The following is a 22,599-nucleotide window of genomic DNA, read 5'->3' as shown; positions in this document are numbered from 1 at the left end:
AACAGCATTTTATTTTCACTGGCTACAAGTACACTAAGAAAAATGCTCCCAAATCCTCTGTCTTGTGAAGAATCCAGATTTTCCCTCTATTCTTTGCCTCTTTCACCAACAAGTAGTACATTGTTTAAGGTTCAATGATACATGTTGACTAAGATGGATAGGTTGTGATAAATGCAAAGCATGCACCAGAAGCCTATCCAGGTAGCTTTACTGTGTGTCTGCCTGCTATGCTGAGTTTTGGAGCATATGTAACTCATAATCAATTCAGAGAGAGGGTGTATGGCTTGTGGACCAAGGTGGGTAGGAAAAAAGATCATTTTCCCTCTTGGCATTGAAAAAGATGCACCTTGCTTAGCAAAAAAGGTGGTCCCACAAGAGGAATCAAACCAAAGAGGATCCCTCTCTGCTTTGACCTAATAGAACAGGGAGCTCTTAGGAGAATAACTTTCATCCAGGAGAAGAAAAGCAAACACCACCCTGCAACAAATGCTTAAATACATCTCATACCCATTGTTTTTCTGTTTGTCTTCAGTCTTTGCCCCATACTGTACCCACTCCTTCAACACGGAACTCGGCTCCTGCCATCCACTCACTTTGTTCATTACTTCACTATTCAGATAAGACAGTACCAAAACACACACTCTCATATTTTTAGTAGGTGTTTGCATATCATGGCTAGAGAGTTCACCTCCACAGAGAATGTGAGGCATGCACAAACTTCAGGGCTTACAGAACTAAAGTAAACTCCTTGAACAAACTGCTGTTGATGATTCATTCACCCGTGCAAACGCTCTCAGGTGAACTGGGTGTGCTCAGATTTATTTTAGATTGCACCATTGTCTTCCCTTTGAAATTCTGGTTCTACCTATCCAGGTTTGTTATGGAGTGCCTGAGCCAGGAAAGCAGGTGCGGCCTGCAGAGAAAACCCACATCCAGCAAAGCACCTCCAAGGCTTCTTCTCTGAATAAAAACACCTCTGTGCAACCTTATTGCACACATATAGCAGACACTTTCCTCTTGACAACATGTCGCTCAGACTGGGCAGAGACATCTCCAGCTGTGTGTACTTTATGCTTGGACTTATGTTTTTAAACCTCTTAACTAGATTTCTCTCTTACTGTTACTGGAGGTTACCTTAAATGTTACCCAAGAGACCTTTGTAACTTCAGCTGATTACAAAGCATCCCAAGACTCTATTGCATGAACTGTAAATGGGTTCAGGCTGATGATACATTAGAAAATACTCTCTGTAGGAGTGTGAGGACATACTGTACAGTTACAGATCAGTTAATATACCCAGGAATACACTGCACTACCCTAGGATTCACAAAGGGAACCTCACCAGGAAAGTCTTCCAAGTGAACAACTTACCAAAACCTGTTCCAGATTCATATCCGAATCTTGCTGCTTTACCAAGAAATACTTTACAGTCGCTTGCTGCTGGCAGTCTCTAACGCCACCACATTTACTGTGAAGTAAGCTACCAGGTAGTTTCACACTCACCACCTCTCTCTTCCCTTCCAGCAAACCCTCCCCACCCCCAACCTCTGGGATGGGGACAGACACGTACCGTGACGCGGAAGGGCGTTGTGGCAGCAGGCTCCATGGTGGGGTTCTTCTCGGTGACCCCGCTGGGCATGCTGCGCCTCTGCCCGCACCTCTCCGGGGGGGACTCTGCGGATGGAACACAAACCAAAGGACAATTACAAACACAGGAGCCCAGGAAGAGCCCAGAACACCAGCAGGCCATGCAAAACGGGGCTTCTTCCTTGGAGATGCTCTTGCAAATGAGCCAACACAACAACCTCACTGTTTCCCACAGAACGGCGTTCAATCAGCAAGACTCTCACCTTCGACAATTAGCATTTTTTATACAACTGTAAGCCCCAGATAATGCCTGACAGGCTGGCATTATCATTACTTCCAGTCTGCAGATAGGTAAACAGAAAATGGATTGAGCTGAGTGAGAATTATATGCAAAGTACAGATCCGTGCACTTGTGGACTTGGTACTCCTAAGGGAAGCTGCTAATGGGGTTACAGGCACAGGATGCTGAAGTTGCCTCTCTAATTCCTCCAGCAATTTGCTTTGCAACTAGGAAAATTTGTTAAACCCTGCATTTATGAAAGTATAAAATGTGGATACTTACCTCCTTCCCTGCAGGTGAGGATGGGAGGGAGCTGGAAAGGCTAAATTAGCAAATATACCTAACACTGAGAAGATTTAGAACAATATTAGCTAAGGTCAGCAGCAGTATTATGAGCTGGTGTTTCCTTGGTTCACAAACCCTCTTTGAAAGCACCATGGAACTCATAAAAATAGATGGATTTCCAAGCTGCCATTCAGTGGTGCTCAGACCTGGTAACAAGCTTCTTTCTCAAACCATGCCCATCCTGAGCCTCAGCAATCTGCAGTTTGCTGTCATCAGGTCTTGGCAAGGAGGGCTGTCCCCTTAGTGAGGTTCTCCCCTTGCCAAAACTGCCATCACCCGGGATCCATGAGGAACAACTAATACCTGCAGTTCCAGTCAACAGGTCCTGAGACATATCTTAAACTATTCCACAAGGACAGACTGTGAGATTCCACCCATGGACTGGGCGAAGTGTTCAGGGACATCTTCCTTGGTTGCAAACCCTGCCCATAATCCCTCAGCAGCAGCCACGCACCCTGGGTGAAAGCCAGACAGCCAAAACCAGCAGTTCACAATGGCTTTCACAACTTCCAGCCAAGCCTTCTAATGTCTTGGCCACTTTCTTTGCAGAATGCTGCTCTTTGAACCTCAAGGAGGCAATAAATCCTTCACACGTCAGCTCCTTTCACACTTGGGCTCCTTTGAACAGTGGCCACTTTTATTTTTGGACTGTCATAAACCCCTACTTGATTACAGCGTTTTGAAAGTGAGTTGGAGATGACAAAACAACTGAAGAAGCTGCTTTGCATTTTCCTAATGACTAGAAAAATAAACACTGTTGAAAGCATTTCTCATATACATGGCTGGAAAACAGGAACCATGGGGTGAGGTGAAAAGCAGCTGCAAGAAATGCCTTTCCCAGGGGCCTGCAGCCCAGTCCTGGAGCTTTCTTCCTCAACCCAACACACCTTTTGCCTTCAGCACAGAGGGCAGGTACTCACTGCTCCGTGTAGGTGTTGCAGCACTATGGGTTTGCACCACTGTGGTTTGTCAGAGCAAAGTGCGCAACGGTCTCACTTTCAGTGATCTCCCAATCTTCTTCCTCCTCCCACCACACAGGTCAGGGAAAGGGAGAGTGTGTTATGGCCCAGAGCTGATCAGCATCTGGGTCTGACTGCACCAAAGTCACAAACCATACTCTTCAATTCTTACTTCATTGTTAATATATACCCAAAGCAGAGCAGCAAACACATCAGTTTGAGCCAGACCAAAACAAATGATGGGCTAGAACCTAAAGCTCTCTGTCATCCTTAAGCTTATGGTTCATCAAGTGGAGTCAAACCTCCATTTAGCTTAGTTCAAGTAGTGTGGGTATTGCTGGAGAGGGGAATCTCTGCAGGAGAGACACATTACAAAGCTCTTTAGGAGGAACCAGAAATATCTCACAGGAGGGTTGGGTGTGGGTGTTTGGGGTGGGAGGGGGGAGATGTTTGTTTTAAAGGGAAGTAAAAATAGCTTACAGGTAAATGAGTAACTCCTAACCACAGAAGGGTACAGCAGAACAGTTTTACATAGCAAATAGTATGAATATATGAAGGTTTGAACTGCCCTGTTTATTTCCTCAGCGTTAGAGGAGAAGTCTTAGGCTGGGTTACTCTGCCTGGAGATGGGCATTAGCCACGTCTGCTATGTAGCAAGTCAACAATTAAGACTCTCTCCATAGCCACTAGAAGCTGAAAAAGAATGGCTAACCATTTACAGCAGAAGATATTTAGGTTAGCCATTGGAAGAAGTCTTCTCTTGACACGTTACACACTGGAATTGATCTTCTGGAGAGAGTAATGTGTGCTCAAGCCTATCTCAAAGGTTTCTGTGGCAAAGCTCTCCCTGTCAGGAGAGGTTCAGGTACAATGAGCTTCCTCCCTCCCCTCTTCTGGGGCAGATGGGACCAGACGATCTGATATCAGATTCAGTATCTGACTTCAGCCTTTTCCTCACAACCTCTGATGCTTCTTCCTCCTGTCCTCAACTCTACTTCTGGACGGACTCTACAGCAGCCCATCACACCCTCAATAGCACGAAGAGTCCAGGGGCCTACCCTTTGAAATTTTAATGCTCTTCATGAGATTCACAATTGATAAAAACCTGGCAAACCCCATGGGAACACTGCAAGGTTTCATTAATGAATATCTGCAATCCACTTTGTATCCCAAGATAAAGGATTCCAGAATGAGGAACAGAATTACCACAGGCAGCTAACCACAGAATGACATTTCCAGAAGCACTTAGTATTATCAGATAACATCCTCACTAGACAGTGAGTTTCTCTGTTAGCTTAATATCATCCCTCGGCTCATAGAAATTCCAGGATTATACCTTCATTTGTCCATTTATTTGCTCTGTATCAGATTTGATCTGAGGACACAGACACACAGTATCTAAAGACACTATTTGCTCTCCCAAAGTCCTCAACTTGTTATGAACTTAAACCCTCCAAATCTTTCTTTTATGACACAGAGGCCTGAAAATCACTGAAGTAACAGTCTATTAAATGAGGATTATAGTGCAGGAATACCAGATCTGAAAACGGATTCCTTGGGTGTAGTGCAGAAAGCCACAGCACCCACAGCAGAGATGCCAGCATACAGGAACAAATGCCCACAGACAGGGATGGCTTCCTGATTCCCTGCCACTTGCACCAGCCCACAACACCCAAACAAGGGATGGGCTATATACAGATGAGCAATAAGAAGCTGACGGACAGTTGAATCAGGCAGACCCCCATAAATATATTACCTGGCCCTTTAGGAGCTCTTAAAAATCTCAGATTTGGGCTGGAAAAGGCTCATAAGTCACAGTGAGAAGCACCATGGCCACTCTGACTGAAATTCCTTGTTTAATCTTCTCCTGACAGCATTTTCCCTGTACTTCCCTAAGCCTGCCCAATGCTATCCTGGCATTTCCACTCACCCTCCCTTTGACTTTCCCCACTGCAGAACCGTGCCCCTGAGGAGCCCTCCAGTTCTCTTTCACGAACATCTTCTGAACCTCCGCACAAGCAGCACTGTTCAGTGTCTGCCACAGAGCCACGCTGGGCTGGGGCTCATCTACCTCACGCAGTCCCAGAAGCAAGAACAAACCAACCCAAGTGCTTCCTGCTCTCCCAGATGTTTACAGAAGGCTGCAATGTTTTGGCTTTTCCCCAGTGCAGGATAAGATCTTCAGAGAGAAACTTCCTTGAAGTTACTGAACCCCCTGAAACCTCTCCCCGGTTGCCACACAGAGCTGGGTCCAAAAGCTGCTTGGGCTGTAATGCACCAGGATGGTTTTTTAAGCCACCAGGACACACAGCACTGTAAACACGGCACCTTAATGCAGCACGTGGCAGGGCTTGCGAGCGTTCCTGAAACTGTTTCTGTACAGTGAGAAACACATTTTAGTTGTTAACTAATTCATGGCACCCGATCTGAGAGAACAATTAATCCGTGCGACACTCCTCCATGCCTGCTCTTCATGCTGTGGAATCGCTACAGAGCAGCCCAAGGCTCCCAGGCCATCGGCAGCAGAACAGCCTGTGAGGAGCTCCTGGCACCAAAGCTCTTGTTTAACCCACTCAGCATCACTGCCTTCCTTGTTGCAACTTCTCCAACACTGCTACAGAGCAGGTCATCGTGTGTAACAAACACACAAAAAGTATTACTACTGTTTACTTTGCACTTAGCAAGTGAGATGCTTTACATTTGCATTACCTGCTCTTGTGAATCACAGCTAGTCCGAAAGATCATCAGGATTACGCTCTCATTAGTGGGAATGAATTACATTAACTCCTGTTTGTTCATCTTACTTCACACTCTCCCCCTCTCCTGCTCTCCTCTCACACACAATTCCAGGGATCACCATGTGGAAGAGACAGTATGAACAAAAGCAAAGAGAACCAGCTGGAAGAAATAACTAGCAAGCAGGCACTTCCCACCAAGTTGATTTTCTGCTACGAAACTGTTCCAACTCCAGCCAAGAAAAGGAGGTACAAATCTGAACGAGAGAAGTTAGCAACGGGAAAGCATCTCCTTCAACTCACCAAAAGGAAGCCGTGCTTGTCAGCAACACACATGCCATGGCACTCCGAGCCAGCCAGGAATAAGAGAAGTAGAGATGATGACTTCATCAGAGGCAGCAAGAAAGAGAAGTATGACTGGAATGCTGGACAGGCCAGCAGCGGGAGGCCAGGTCCCTGCCCCGTGGCACAGGGACGTGCTTTAAGGAAAGGAGACTTTAGAGGACAAGACTTCCCCAGGACGTCTGGAGGTAATGCAGAACACTAAGAGCTCATCACAACCCGCAGCTGGTGGAGAGGATCCCGCAGGAGCCCTGGGAGAGGTGAGGCTGGCTCCGGAGCTCAGGAGTGATCTGCCAATGGAGTTGTGCTCCTCCCTGTCCTGCCCCATGCACCGGGTTAGTGCTTGACATCTCCGAGCCTGCCAGGGTGGAGTTTCTGTGAAACCAGAGGGAACAGGAATTACTGGTCTCCTGCTCACACAATTACACTCTGAGCATTAATTTTATTGCTTAATGAATTTAGGTGTTATTCCTCTAATTTCTGCATTATCTAATAACTCCTTACTACAAACTCAACAGAGGAGAGGAGGAGGCACACAGTGACAGCAGTGATTTAACACGGCTCACGGTAGCAGTTATGAATTAAAAGCAGTCCCTGGAGAGCAGGTATTTATAATGTCTGTGTGATTCCAAACACTCAAGAGAGGCTGCAGGAAAATCTACATTTCAGACAGCTTTAGGTGGTCACCTGAGACCAGGAGGAAAGATGGATCTTTAATCTGAATCCAAAGGGGTATTTAGAAGCTGCTGTTAGAATAATAGTGCTGTTTAAAAGCAGAATATTACCCTGGGAATAAATGATGACAGAAAATAACAAACACTGAGTTCAGCCAACTTCCCCCTTCATGAGGCATTGAGGAGGGGAGAGCAGAGATGCCAAAATGCCTGATTTCCAATGGACAAAGGTCCATTATGAGCCTGGCGGGTTGCAAAGCCCTCACTAACCTCTCCTGCTCCCGTCAGCTGGGCTGGAAATCCAGTTTCAATTGAACAGTTTCAATGTTCAATTACCTGGAGAACTGTTGATGGGAACATATCACCCAATGCCCTGGTGATCCCTGAGTGAATTCCAGTTGATCCCCTACAGCAATATTAGAACCATTATGCTACATGAAATTAGTTAAAAGTCAAACCTTTATTAGGCCATAAAATTGACTTTTAAATGAAACTGGTCATGAAGCAGAGGTTTAGGGCAGGTAATGGTGCCCTCGGAAAAACCAGACTCGTCTCAAAGCAAAGCTAATGAAGGCTCAGAGGGGTGTTCTGGAGGCTATAACAGTTTGTATCACCACTTTTTGTGTTAGAATACAGTTATTGTGCATCTTGGCTTAAATACACTTCTAGAGAGCACAGCAATCCCACTGGCTGTCCCCGCAGCTCGGCTGCAGTAGGCTCAGTGATTTACTCCCCAGTCATTTAAAGCTCTAAGCAGAAATAATGCCACATTTTCGCATGCTCTCACCAGGCTTTCAGACAACTGAGGATGCTGTTTACAGAACTATAGCTTGTTAAAATAAAATACTCTCACTTATCTGAGCATTTACATACAAGCCAAACTGGGAGCATTACTTGCCTTTTGTGCTACACTCAGGCACAAAACATTTAGACTTAAACAATAAGAGGCTGGTTGAATGCCACAGTGACTACTCCAAAGGGCTCCAGCTTCTTGCCATTACCTTTGTTGCCCTCACAAATGTCTGAAGTGTGTTACAAAACCACTATATTCAGTTGAGCAGGGGGAATGAAACCTCTGAGTCAACTGTGTCCCTGCCTGAAAGCATAGAAGGCCCCTGAAGCACCACTCAGAGCCATACAATCCTCTGTGGCCACAAGGATGGTGGCTGGGACAGTTGTATGAACTGAAGAGCCTTATTTGAAATGGCTGGAAAACAGCAAACAATTCAACTCTCAGGCACATCATCCCATCAGCTAAAAATGATGACATCTGCTCTCAAAGAGGGACTAAGATCTGCTGGAAGAAGAGCTTTTCTTTTGTTAATGATCTGAAGTGACATTGACCTTTGCCATAGCACGCTGTGCACTTTAATGGATCTCATCTCTGTGTCAGGTTCCTGGATATTGTGGGCTCTGTAGTATTTAATATTCCTCAAAGTGCTCCTGTGCAAGTGCTATTAATGGCTCTTGAATCTAGTACTGAAAAAAGCTGTGCTATTTTTCAGTGTACTTGATATGTATCTATTCCTCTGTCTTCTCTAATATTACCTAGGAAGATAATCCTTTCGCCAGCAGCACATTGAGGCGCTGTTTGATGCATGCAAAGGGACTTCAGACCTTTGCTCTTGTCTTTCCGTGGGCTTTGGCTGCCCAGTGCTGCAGCCCCTTCTCTCCTGGACAGCTCAGGCAGACCTCCCAGCCTTCAAAGCTGGAATAAGCTGTGTTTCTATTTTCACCTAGGAGTCGGGTGAAGCCAGTGTTGTTCTGATACAGCACAAATCCAGCTGCCTCACTAGAGGGAGCTGAAGCCCCTCTGATGGCCACCCTACCCCAAAGCACTGACCCAGCAGGATAAATGAGATGCGCAGACCTGCAGTGCCTGAAAGAAACCTGCCTCTGAGACAGCGCAGAGGGGTGGGATTTCTCTCTGGTGTCTTGTTTAGTTGACCTTCAGTATCGCTGGCACCTAAGAGGCCCTCCCCTGTTCTTCTCTCCGCAACTCCGCTCCTTTCACTGCTGTGGAGTTCGCATCTGCACCGAGATGCTGCCCTGTCTGGACACAGCATCTGTTCTGTGGCTTGGGGTATCTAGGGCAATTCTACCCTCAGAGAGACCAATGGGGAACATAGTCTTTACCTGAGGAGACAGACTAGATGTATTTGTCAAGAAAAAACTACTCTGAGGGCAAAAAGGAGAGAAGAAAACAGCACAAATGGGAAAGGAAAGCTTAGCTAATTCTCAACATGAGGAGGATGAATATGAACACACTGACTTCTCAGTCCTGAAAAACTGAAGAAATGGATCAGATCCATGTCCAAAAGGAAGGCAGAGCTGCAGGTGCCCAGACCTGGTGCCAGAGAGAGAATATCAGGCACTGAGAAAATCACCCCCCTTTCTAACAATACATAGCAAATCATGCTGATTCAGCAGCCTTTATTACAAACTCCATTTTACTGCCTGGTATTTTTTAATTATATATGTATATACTTGGTATTTTTAGCCTTTATTTATCAGTCTCTGAAATAAAATATATGATATTTATCTTTCTTTGGATGCTGTCTAGAGAACAAATTCATTTTTGCTAATGGCATAGCATTAGGAGCCTTTTCTCCAGGGTGAAGCTGAAATCAAGCACAGGCTTAAAAAATACATCAGAAGAAGCTGAAATTCCAGCCTGGTTGGGGACCAGATCATGCAGACTGCTAATACCCTGGTTAAACTGGAAAGGATGATGAAGTGAAGTGTAACATCAGCTTCTTCCTATGTGATGATAAAGACAAGCAACAAGGAGTCTGGAGAACAAGAAGTGAGCTCTGGGGAGATTTAAATTAGGTTCATCCATCATGCTTAACATTTCTGCAAAGATTCAACGCTGTTACTGGGCTGCTCTCTTGCAGCACTTCATCAGCTCACAGGGGCAGGCCAAGGCAAGGGACAAACTGCTCCCTTCTCTGTCACCTCTGTCACTGCAGGGATGGGGCATGAACAATATAACCCTCTCCCACTGGAGGCTGTCAGGAGCCCCTGCGGGCTGCTGCATCCACACAATGTGGCCATCAGCACGTGGTGGTGGAGCCCACAGGTATCACACAGCCTTTGGCTCAGCTCACAGGGTCCCTGCAGCAGGATGGCTGGAGCACGGATGGGTTCCTCTGCAGCCGGGTCTCTCCCAGGGATCCCAGCACATCAGGCACTGGTCCTGCCAGGCCTCCTGTGGAAGTGCAAAGGGAGCTGGAAATCTCACAAGAACAGCAGCACGTTGGCTCTCTTTACTTCCAGTTGCAGAGAGAACTAAACAGTAGAGTGGCCCATAGTGCCACCATGGCAACCCCTGAGACAGGAGCTACACCCAGATTGCAGCAGTGTTGGTGTCTCCCATCAGTGAGGTTTGTTTCATTGTGAACACGTTCCCTTTGGTCTGGGGCTTTCTTTACAGCTGATGTGGGCAGGTGAACTACAACCGCTTCACAACAGTTTACTTTGAGGGTGAAGCAGCAGCACGGTGTAAACGAATACTGTGTGCTGTTTAATACCAGGCCATGTCTCCATTCATGCGTGGTGGTGGCTGCTCTAACAGGTCTGTACTGGCAGAATGCAAATGAAATAAATAAATACTTCATTTATAAGCATGATTCATCAGAGGTTTCATCTTCTACAGCAAAGAAACAGATGTTCTATTGATGGCACTTCATTAGAGAGATAAATGGGGTCACATACATATCTCCATTCACATCCATCTGCATAATAGACCAAACATTAAGAGTTGAAATTCACATAGTACATGCAGCTTCTGCAGCAGCCTGAAAGAGTCTTAATGCCCAGAGCCAATTAATCCAAGTTAGATTGCCTTAACACAGAAGGAACTTTAATACTGTTTGAGAAAGCAGAAGGTTGGGATTTAACACTGGATGTTTAGGATTCAGTTTCTTTGGAAACACTTCCAGAAGAGTACTGGATTTTAACCAACTGGATAGCAGAAAGTGTTGGTAGCTACTGGACAAAACACAGGATCTCTCCTGATGAAGCAATTCAAAGGCAGTATTGAAAAGCAGCAGTGATAGATAGGGAGAGCACGCACAGGCAGGTATGTGAGGACACAGCACATCTGCAACACATCAGCCATCTCCCTACGTGCCTACGTGCCCAGAGTGCTGCTGACATCGCACCCTGTCCTCCTCACTGCTGCTCCTCACACATCTCCCTGCCAGCCAGACTCTCTCAGCAATCGTTTCACATTCCATTATTTCCAATTGTGAAACAGAAATCCTAATTTATTGTGACTCAGACTTCTCCTTCCTTTGGGGGTGGGTGGGTATTTCTGCTTCTCTCACACATACACACTCTGAGAATACTTGCAGGTATCAGCTGTTAGCTTTCAAGCAAACATCCTCAGTGCCAATGAAAGAGATGATAGAGAAAACACTAAAAGCAGCCACAGTTTCTTATTTCATATAAATGATGGTGTGCCACAGATGGACATACAGAAACCACCATTCAAACTGATACACTGCTTTGTGCAACCAACCCACAGCAATTGTGTTGGTTTGCGATGGTGTTGCCATGCTTTATTCAGTTTACCTACATGTGTAGTAGATCAAGGGCTCTACCAGGGCTACAGCATTTGTACATCTTCTACCCTATTTTTGAAGCAGGAGAGAACAAGAGAATGTCCTTATCTACACTAACCCCAACACTTGTGGTTTCCATCCTAAAAAGACCCACGGTATGTGTCAGGATTCCTTCCTGCACTACTGAACCAGTCCCTCGAGGAGCTATATGCTCTGTAGCTGCTCAGCAGCACACTCAATGCTGCAGGACAATTCAATACACATTATGAACCACACGGGCTCTTCCTGGGCAGATCAGTGCATTGCACCCCTCTCAGAAACTCAATTTTGGTGTTCACCCCAGATTCAGCTGGTTTTAGAAGTAAAGTTATGTAAATGAACACCAAATGTTCTCACTTTAACTATGGCTGCCAGATCAAAATCTGTTCCCATCTAAAGGTATGAAGGTAATAACTGTTAACCTTTGACGGCTAAAAATGTAAAGGGAAAATATCTTTCATTTAAAACTTGCTCGTTTGGTTACCATGGACACTGCTTAATCATGAAGGATGACTATTACTTGTTACTATGGTAACCAAGAAGCTTAAGAAGCATCCTGTAATTTAACTCCAGATGCCAAATTTTACAGCAGTCCACCTATTACCACATTTGGATACTTCAGAACAAGCCCAGGCTTGATCTCTGACTCCACAAGAAATTCACTGAAGCAGAAGTACTGCAAGAAATCAAAAATGTGAGCACATAATGTACAAAGGAAACTTGCACTTCAAATAAATTGGCTGCTTCAAAGAAAAACATCAAGTGCTCAGCATCTGAGGATTCCTCTTTCAGTGTAAATGTTAATGAAGCAAAACTTTGGCTGTCTTTATCTTGTCAATGTTTCTCAAAGTCTATACAATTGCAGGGCATGTTTTTACCCAAAGTGAACGTTTTAATGCTCAACTGAAAGTGAACTTCTGAAGTAATGTGAGCAGCCTCCGAGAGCAGGTCAGGAATCCCAGCCTGGCTCTCAAGAGCCTACAATAAATCCATGTGTCCCTTATGCAGGCAAGAAGCAACGGTCAGGACACACCTTCCAAATTCAGACAAGCCATGTGCTGCTCCAGACAGCCTTTTGTAGTCTTTCTGCTCATTAAAACCAACCCTAGCCCTTGCCAGGAGTTACTCATCACCACAAAGCTTTACCTTCAGCACTACCAGAGACACTTTAGTGAGGAGCTTTGTCTCCTGCAGGTCTGAGACATGAGGCTGGGGAGAAATCCTCTGTGGCTGATGCTGTTTCTTGACCCCCAGCAGCTCCACATGGTGCCTGAATTCCCAGGTTTCAAAAAGCCATCAAGTTTTACGCTTGCTTATTTCCAAAGGGGCCTGAGGAAACCTTGGCAAGCCGGACCCCACGGCTGCACTAACAGTGAAAGGGGTGAGTGAGTTCTGGGGTTTGTGAACCGTTTTTAAGACGCATGCACACACACACACAAGCAATTCATATCTACATTTAAAATACTCTCTGCAGTGTTTAAAAGGAAAGCAAACTACCCCCAGCCAGTGCTGAGCTCAAAAAAGCAAAACTGATAATGCCCAAGTATGGGAAGTGACCCAGCTCATTCCTGACTCCGTTGAGAGCAGAGTAAATTAAAGGATTATAGAGCGCCTTCAGTGCAATAACTTAAGGGATTAGTGGCACACTGGAAGACCTTCAAGGGAAATATAGGTTTAAAAGCTTTAAAAGGCAGCTCTGTGTCTAAATTGTTTGGATTGCCATAGCTGTAAGGAGACAAACTTACTCTAATACATAAGCGATCATGAACAGGCTGCTGGAACCCCTCTAAGCATGCTTTTGGAAGCAATTCCATGTTGGACTCAGACCAGGCTTTTTAACCTCTTTCTCATTTATTACCTACGGCTTTTAGATAAAAACTCACACTGCATTACTTGGGAGCAGCTCTGCTACTTACTTCCTTTCAGAGCAATCAGCCCCTCTTAGCAACACCGTTAAGGGAATGTGAGGTTACTACTAGAAGAAAAGGCCTTAAAATAGAGCTAAAATGAAAGGTGAGCGCAGAGAGACACGAGTCAATCTTCAAGTTGCCTGAAAGCTGCTGGTACAATTTCCAAATTTCTGTCACAGCATTAAATAAGCTGTTCCTTAGATAGTGATTTCCCTGAGTTACTCTTAGGCAGCATTGACAAGTCCCACAGTGCCATCAAGACTGATGCTATATTTAGTTATCTCCAAAAGATGCATCTGCTGGGACCATGGACGTTGAGGCATTGGGTTATGGTCATGATTTCAAAGAACATGGGAGTCAAAACTCCTCCTCTTACCTTAGGGAAAAACAGAGAGTGAGCTGCTGGCGCTTGTGCCATGACTGTGTCATTGCGCACCCCAGGACCTCCTGCAGGTTATCCCTGGCCACCACAGTAAACAAGAATGGATCAACCTTACAAGCTGCTCTAGTGGAAGGTGTCCCTGCCTGTGGCAGGGGGGTGGAACTGGATGAGCTTTAAAGTCCCTTCCAAGCCAAACCATTCCATGATTCTATGATTCTAAGAATTCCTCTATCACGCAAGCTATTAGAGTCAGTGGAGATTTTTATTAGACAATTAAGCACTGAACAAATGTGGCACATTCTCAGCTGGAGCACTGGTGCTAAGAATAGCACGGCTGCCACTGAACAGTTCCTACAAAGAGCACAGCTTAAAACATTTTGCATATCTTTTCTATGGGCATCTGTCAGCCACACTGTTAAAATTTCAATGAAAAACTGCACGAGTTCAAATAGAAACCGAGTGCAAAGAGAAAATGCCACTAAAGAGACTGGAAAAACAAAGCAATGGTCATTAAACACTGTGAAGCAGGAAGCTTTCCTTTTCCTGGCATTTAAAAGACACCACCCTTGGAAAAAAACCCTATCACTCACATTCATTTCTGGACTCTTCACTTGCTGCTCTCAGCCCTTAAATGAAAAACACTCTTATGCAATATTTTTAATAACTATTATAGGTATTCTAAGGCACAGGATTTGGATTTTTCAACAAATCTCACATGCAGGTACCCCTTTGGTTATGCAGAACGTAAGGCCATATAACATAACACTATATAATTGTACTATTGATTGGCTACTAAAGTGAGTAACTTAAAACTTGCAACTTCAACCCAAGCGAATGATAAATGAACAATGGGAAGTGTGATTCTCAGTTTGAAATGACCCCAGTGCTGCCTGCTGAGGCTCATGACCAGAAGAAGATGGCCGAGCAGGGCAGCCCATGGTGGGGCTGTCAGACAGACAAAGGCACTGTAAGTGTGGGGAGGCGTTCTGTTGGGACAGCACATGATAAATTACTTATTTGCTTATCTATTCATTAGTTAATTACGGTGCTGTTCTTCTGAGACTGATCTGCTCACTGCTGAGCTATCACGTTTGGGGATGATGCACGGATTCTAACATCCAGGCCCTACCATGGCTAGAGATACCTAAGCTAAACCTCATTTAGAGTGAGTGCAAACAGAAGACACACACTGAAACATCCATGTTTTCCATGATCTGAAAGGCATGGAGCTACATGTAATTCAAGGGAAAGTTAATTGTGGGTCATGAAAGAACAAAGTATTGTTTCAACATTTCATGGGAATGAATGAATTACTTAACCCTGAATCTTACTTAACAATAAAGTGGGAATTTTCAGTAAGGGAAAAATTTCTAATCAGAATGAGAGAGATCCTTCCCTCATGCCATCCAATTCAGTCGTGCGTACAGAACAAAGCCCTGCAGAGGTGGAAAGGGAGAAGTTCCACGTGGCATTCCTTGTTGAACATCACGTTTGTTAACATGCTACAAAACAGATTTTCAGCTGGGAAAGATTAGAGCGAAACGTGAAATTTCAGTTAACTTTAAATCTAATAAAACCCCCTTTGTTGTTATGACGTTCTGTTACATGCTGCGACAATTTTCAAGTCTCTGCGTCCCTCATCCCAAGCGAGTGCCTTAACCTCTAAGGTATTGGCTATTTGGGTATAAGCTGATCTCTCATTTAGCACTTTAAAGGTTTTGATTTCATCAAACATAGAGAGAGGAAGACAAAATTCCAGCCGTTTTCAAGAGATGTGTATCTGAATAGCCTGAGCTGAGAGAAAACCAGTCTGACCTTCGGCTCCGAGCTCTCAGTGTTTGGTGTGCTAAAATACCAAGCTTTGCTGAAGATCAGTCAGTTTTCTCTTCACAGCAGCCATCAAAGGAAAAGAAGAAAGCTTGTTTAATAAAAATCCTTTTTATAGAACACCTTGAAAAGCATCTGGGATAAACAGAACTTAGAGCAAGACATTTCTGTCCGAGGAGCTGACGGAGCCAAAAGTATCAGGAACACTAAACCTGCAAGATCAGGAACTCCAAATGTTCTCCAATTCTCAGAGCTTTGATGACAACTGACTACCTGCAGAGTTTCACAGAAGAAAGACCTGAAGCCAAAGCTGCATCTGCTCAGATATGAACGTGTGAATGGAGCATCCGTGAGTAGTTTCTATGAGCAAACTGAACACGTGCTGCTGATCCCCATTCCTTCATTAAGCCCATAATTAAGTAGCAGCAGAGATACCATGAAGAAAGCCACAGAGTACTGCAGGCAGGAGCAGGTGCTGCTTTTACTGACAATTCTCCTTCTACCCTCTCTGCCTCCCAAGTACCTTCCAGTACATTAGATGGATCACCTGGTAGTAATCATAATTACTGCCATGATTCCTCGTATCGTTACACACATCTCTGAGCTGAACAGATGGTCCATGGAGGAGATGGGGTTTCTGCAGTTAGGGTTTTTAACTAACTAGTGTATACCTGCAGCGTGTCCCGAATCCCTGCAGAGAGCAGAGCCAGGAGATTGCAGACATTATCATCACTCTAACAAAGATGAACAGTGGGGTTAAACGTCTCTTGTTTATCCACTGTCAAACAGCACATGGGAGGCTTGACCCCATGAGGCTCCTGACAGCATGCTGTCCTCTTCTGGTCCAATTCACCCTCCCCATCATTTCCACTGGTCTTCCACTATTCTACCCCTGGTCCTCCCACAGGGACAGGCTGGCAAACATACTGAAACATGTAATGCATGTTAAAAGCACCAGGGCTAACCAGAGAGCTCTGGAACAGAGAGCACCACCACATGAACCATCACATAAACTGGCTGTCATTGTGAAGAGCTCAGTCCTATACGTTTTTCTGCATGCCACAGCAGACCGTCTGCATCTGGAGTCCCAGCAGAAAGCAATCCCCCCTCGCCTTGGATACTTGCATAGAAAATGCACATTCTGTTCACGTCGCCTATCTGACGTGCTCAGCAGAGCTCTCCTGAGGGAGCAGCTGTTTCTACAGCCTGCCTACCTCAGGAAGCAAGCCCTGTTTCCCAAAGTCAGTCTCAGCTGCAGCAGCCTGTGACCATGCCATGGCTGTGTGAGCTGTAGCCCAGCCTGAGGTGGGATGCTGGTGCTGGCCAGGCTGTGCTCCACAAAGGGCCCTCAGGGAGCAAGGCAGATCAGTAGGGTGAGTGTGATCGGTGGCATTGCCCCCTCAGGGAGGGATAGGAGGAAATATCAATGTATAAATGTAGGCTTTTAAACCCAACCTCTTCTGTACGCAAAGAGACTGACACAAACTAGAGAGGGCGGAAAGCAGCTCTCTGACCCAGAGCAAACCGGAGCCTGCTGGCAGCAGATGGCAGCACCTGCAGCTCCTGGGTGCTCCACTGTCAGCTCAGGCATCAGGGATTTATCATCCAGGACTGATGCAGAGCAGTGAATGATTCCAGATGGGGAGAGGGGGTTTCGTGCCAGCAGAGACCTCCTCCAGCCTGGTAAATGGGTAACACCTCCGTGTCCAAAAGCATGGCGATAACCTGCTGAAGTGACACACCGTGGAAAAGCTCAACTTCCAGGTATTGCTGCTCCTCCAGCGAGGGTCATGGGCTACCTGGGCCGTCTGGGGATCCTGGCAAAGGGTCTGGAGTCTGTAGACAGCAAAAAGCTGCCAAGAGGATGCCTGGGAAAGACACATGTGGCCACCAGACCATGGCCAGTTCCTGTGCAATAACTCCAATGGTGACCTCCTGCTGAGGATTTCTGATGTCTGAGTACTGCAGATCACGCTGCACATCAGTGTTTGTGGGACCCTCAGCTCCTTCCTTCACCCGGATTTGTAGGTTTTGGAAATTAACATTATATCAAAAACCCCTCAAACCTTATTCTGATTCCTGCATTCTTCATAGCTCCCACACCTCTACAGCCTCCTGCACACTAACCTTCAGTGGGACCAAAACTGCCAAGGAAGCATTTCCTTTGATGTACCCTGGCACTCCCTTCCCACTGTCCGTACTGGCAGCCAAGGCACAGGAGCCAAGGAAAGGACTCCACATTCTGAACCGAGCCCCTCCACAGCCTCAGTGCATGGCCTTGCTGTGTGACACCAAGGATCTCTTACCAAAACATGTCAAAAATAAAGAGAAAACTCTCATCCAGATTTACAAATCCCTCTAAGATATACAGACAAGAAGAGCTCAACTAGTGCTGGGTATTCCAGCAGGCAGGAATCTGACGGACAACGTATGACAAACACCAAATACCCAGGGACAGATCAACAGCAAGAAGATTTCCGTTGGTTCAAATCCAATTCCTTACAGACATTAGGGCTGAATTCCATTTCCATCAAACCGCCTGTATATTCCTTGTGTTCATAACATATCACGCCATTAAGTTCATAATGGGTTACCTAAATGAGACTCACACATTTAGTTTGTCACAGTAACTGAAATGACAGCAAACTCTATGGGTTTGAGCAGCATCAAGGAGGAAGAGGAACTGTTACATGCTCTGGAGTTTACAAACACTCCTCCCTGACAGGCAAAACAAAACCAAACCATGGAAAGAAAACCACTGTGTGCTCAAAGGAAAAGCCGGAGCTCAGGGACTGATTCAGCTTCCTATTGTTTTCACAGCGATGATTCAAAATCCTTTAAAAAGTCCTGAATGTCAGGAAAAGCAGAAAGAGGACATTGCACTGAGCTGAATCTTGTAGTGCTAGAGTCTACTTCAAAACCCGCTTCATAAATCAGGATTAACTCCAGTGATTAACTGCATCTGCACAAACACCTGATGCAGTGCTGCTTTTTATTATGGCTTTTTACTCGCACACTAACAGCAAAAGGTCCTTTTCAGCTAATGGCTCTGATTAAGCTCCAGACATTCTAAATGTGACCGGATTGTCCCATTAGAGGCCAAACACAAACCTCTCCCCTCCTTTCTGAAAGACAGTTCAGCAGCGAAGGGACCCGCAGCCTCCCGCCTCTTTGCCTGCTCCGAGGACAGGCATAAGCATCAGTAAACATTTCTTTCACACTACAAGAGAAAGGCAGAAAAGCTGATTTTTAAAATGCAACTGGGTCAGTAGCTGCCTCCAGTAGAATAAATGGGCTGCATGAGCGAGTATGCCCTAAAGAAACATTACTCCCTGGACCTCACTCCTGCTGATGAGGACAAATAGGCCCTTTTAGAGCAGGGGTTTTAAAAGCACAAAGTGATTTGGGAATACAAGTCCCACAGGTTTCTGCAGTGCCTCTGGAGCACAATCTTCAGGCTCTTTTGAAAATCCCACCCCTAAACTGCACTCGGCTTTGTAATTTCAAAACCCCTGGTGATGCTCAGCCCAGGAGGAACAAGAAGTTCCAGCAACGCATCTTTGCAGATAGACACCATCTCTTTATGAAGGATTTTCACACCTCTATCACCATCAGTTAGGCCTCCAAACAGCCCAGAAAAGTAGTTACCTTCATTATACACATGGAGAAACAAGAACCGTGAGTAAGTGAAAGGACTGGGTTAGTTACAGCTACATAAGGTGTTAGAGCCACCATAAGGAACAGCCCAAGCCTGACTCCCCAAGCCCTTTAAATCAAGCAATTCTCCCTCCCCTGCAGCAGACACGAGCACTGTCCTGTGAAGCTGAACACAGCGCACAGGTACACTTACACATCCTCACACCGGTCATTCTCATCTACAATAACGAAGCAACAGCACCTATGTCTTTGCAGTGGCAATGGAAGAGAACGGGTGTTGCAATTACCCCTACTAAGCGGCCTGTTCCGGCTCCGGGATCTGCTTCGCTGTCTCTGTAGTCGTGACCTCCGGAGCAGTCGATAGTAGTAAGAAGGTCTCCCAGAACTTTTCCTGCTGTTCATTGACATTTTGGTATCTATTTTACACATAAACACATGCAGGCACAGGTTCACTCTCCCCTCTGGCACAGCAGCAACAGCTCCAGCAGTTAATTCACTGGAGGCTGGTTCTTTGGAGTGGAAAGGGAGAGGGGGGAAGAGGAACTCTTCACTTTACACATTTAAAAACAAGAAGAAAACATAAAAAAGAGAGAGAGAGGGGAAAAAAAAGATCCCGGCACCAGAGAACATGTCTCAGCTGAGGGAGGACTTGCAGCAAGCGAGATAAACTGTACTAACAATTCCTGCCCCAAAAAAGATAAGCCTGCTGGAGTTGGAATAGGAAGCCAGAGTTAGCCTGGGCTCTTGAAACGTGAAGAATAGGCTGGAAGAAATCCTGGACTGGATCCTCTCTGCCAGACAGCAACATCTGATCAAACTGCACTGGAAAAGCTCAAGAGCTTGCTGCAGGAAAGCGCTGGGGAGCCTCAGGGTGCAGCTAGTTTCTACCTGCCCCGGCCATCAGATCATTTCGGAGATGAAGTTTCAGGCGACTTGGTCTGCAGCAGGAGGAATCTCCAAAAGACTGGCTTGGGGAAGGGTATAATGATTTCCTGGCCATGGGACACATGTTAATAATCATCATGGAGCAAAAGCCCCGGAAAATAAAGTGAAACTTGAGAGGGGAAAACTTTAATTAGAAGTTGAATGAACAGAGCTCCAGACTCCCCTGGAGGCCCATTTCCTTTCAACATTCAAACTGAGTTATAGCACATCCCACAAATTAGAGAAAGAGCCTATTTACCATTTGGGTTCTGGTGGCAGCGAAGATTCCGCCTCCGGCTCATATTGCTCAATAAAACCACATTTCAATGGGCAGAATTAACGCTTTAAGCCATGGAGGAAAAGAAAAGACAAATAAAATAAAAGAGACTAACCAGATAAAAAATATCACTCCATATTGAGAGTTTAAAAAGGTCAGAAGTGGATTATCCAGGACCCGTCACAGAAAGTGCTCTGAAGGAAGAGCCACAGACATTTGTGAAGGCCAAGAGCTTCAAGTGCTGCCACTTCTTCACACGAGTGGGCAGGCAACAGGAACACCTCATCAAGTGGGATGAAGCACAGAAGGACACTTGCACAATCCCTCTCTGCTTTCTGTCCTAGTTCTGGTGGCAGTCTCTCCTTGGGGTGTCTTGTGAAGCTGCAGCATGAGGCAGGTTTGGCTGAGGACAGGCTGTGTTCCCCAGTTAGAAGGAGCATCTTCAGAAGCTTCACGGCTTCCCTGGATTATATTGTGTGGTACCTCCAATAATAAGAGGCAGAAATGATCAGACTTCAGCCCCCTCAGCATAACAAGTCCCTTCCCTACCACCAACCATCCGCCTTAATTTTAGCATTTCATAACCTTGTGCAGTCATGGAAAACATCAGAATTCCACAAACCCTGGATTTCCTTATTCTCATACTGAGTAGTAAACCCATGATGCTTATCAGCTGAGAAAGGCCCTTCCAGGAGGAAGAAAGCAGGTCACAATCTTCAGGGAAGTCCATGCCTGGTTTTGAGGCCACACGTCAGGAATTCAGCGCCAGCTTTTAGGCAGAGCAGGAACAGCCAATCAAGAGGGCAACGCCAAGTTCAGGTCAAGGAGGCAGATCCCAGCTGGACAGCAGAGGCTCCCTCTGCCCCTGGGAGGGGGATGCTGCACAGGGACATTGCTCTGTGCTTCCACCTCATGCACCATGGCTTCCCACAGCCCCACATCGGATGCCAGCATAAAGGGAAAGGCTTCTGTTACTGCACATCTGCCCTCTTCTTGTTATGCAGGGTCATTGTATTTTTTCCATATTTAGATTAAAAAAAGAAACTAAAAAGCACAGGAACAACTATAACCACTTTCCAGATGAGCAGAGACTCATCCTGTGCAGGGGATTCAACTCAAACAGAGCTGAGAACATCTGGAAGACAGTGATGGGGAAGTCTGAAATTACTGAGGTTCAGTTAGAGATTTACTGTAGACAAGAAGCCAAGTATTCAGGTTCATCTCTGCATTTTTGTGTCTTAATAACTGAGCTGGTAGCTCTTAAAAGAATCTTTTACAATTACGCTTTTATCACTGGGAATGAATTTAAAGCAGCCGATCCAATTTAATTTTCCTTTTGTCATTCCCAGCAGTACAAAAGGCACTGATGGAAATGAAAGTTTAAACAAAACTGTTCTAAAAGCTCCTCTGAGCGCAGACAAGCTGAAAGGGAAGGTTCATGTGTGTTGGTAGGTGACTTATCCTCACACTAGCTGGGATGTGGCAGACCGGGCGCATCCTTTATAAGCAGGTAGAAGCACAGAGGATGTGCCTGCGGGCACGTGCCTTCGCCCGCTTGTGCTTCAGCTGCTGGACCATGTTAAGGGATTTTCATTTTAATCAAGCTGTCACCTTCAGAAACGCTCACACAGGTGACCATGACCCAGGAGAAGTTAATGAGGGGCTATAAACTCTCCTGACAAGAGAAAGCAGCTTTGCTATAAGAGCAGAAATGGTTGGAGTTTTGTTCGTTTTCGCCAGCTTGCCTCTGTCTTTCTCACCTCAACAATGTTTTTGAAGACCTGAAGTTCAGCTGTTACATAGCAGCAGGCAACAAAATGAATGACCCATCTGGGAGGGAATGTGACTGGTCTGGACCTTTCCAATTAATCCAGCTCTTGATTTTCTTGCTTTTCTTTTTTCTTTTGCTCTTTTTGCTTTTTGCAAGCCCCATCCTGACACAAGAGCTCTTTTGTACAGCAGAACCTATAACGTGCGAACGTCAGATATATTAACTGCTCTGGAGGAAAGCAGACAACATTAAAACCTCTATCTCTAAAATAACACATCACAGTCAGGCTGTTCCCTCCCCAAGCAGGAGGATGAGCTCTGTC

At 45.6% G+C, this 22,599-nt stretch overlaps 1 protein-coding gene across 2 annotated transcripts in view; it reads right to left on the bottom strand.

Moving 5' to 3' along the window:
• The window catches only part of DAB2IP (DAB2 interacting protein), a 146,894-nt gene extending 126,917 nt beyond the window's left edge, over nucleotides 1–19,977 (bottom strand). For both annotated transcript variants that reach the window (XM_065695241.1, XM_065695242.1), the window contains exons 1-2: nucleotides 19,593–19,977; nucleotides 1,571–1,674 (exon numbers count right to left, since the gene is read on the bottom strand). In XM_065695241.1, coding sequence (XP_065551313.1) covers nucleotides 1,571–1,674; nucleotides 19,593–19,734 — 246 coding nt within the window. In that variant the 5' untranslated portion in view covers nucleotides 19,735–19,977. The remainder of the gene's footprint in view (nucleotides 1–1,570; nucleotides 1,675–19,592) is intronic.
• Between the last annotated feature and the right edge of the window lie 2,622 nt (nucleotides 19,978–22,599).

The sequence above is a fragment of the Lathamus discolor genome, chromosome 15 (genome assembly GCF_037157495.1).
Source record: "Lathamus discolor isolate bLatDis1 chromosome 15, bLatDis1.hap1, whole genome shotgun sequence".
Classification (NCBI taxonomy): domain Eukaryota; kingdom Metazoa; phylum Chordata; class Aves; order Psittaciformes; family Psittacidae; genus Lathamus; species Lathamus discolor.
This window is presented reverse-complemented; position numbering and strand designations above follow the sequence as displayed.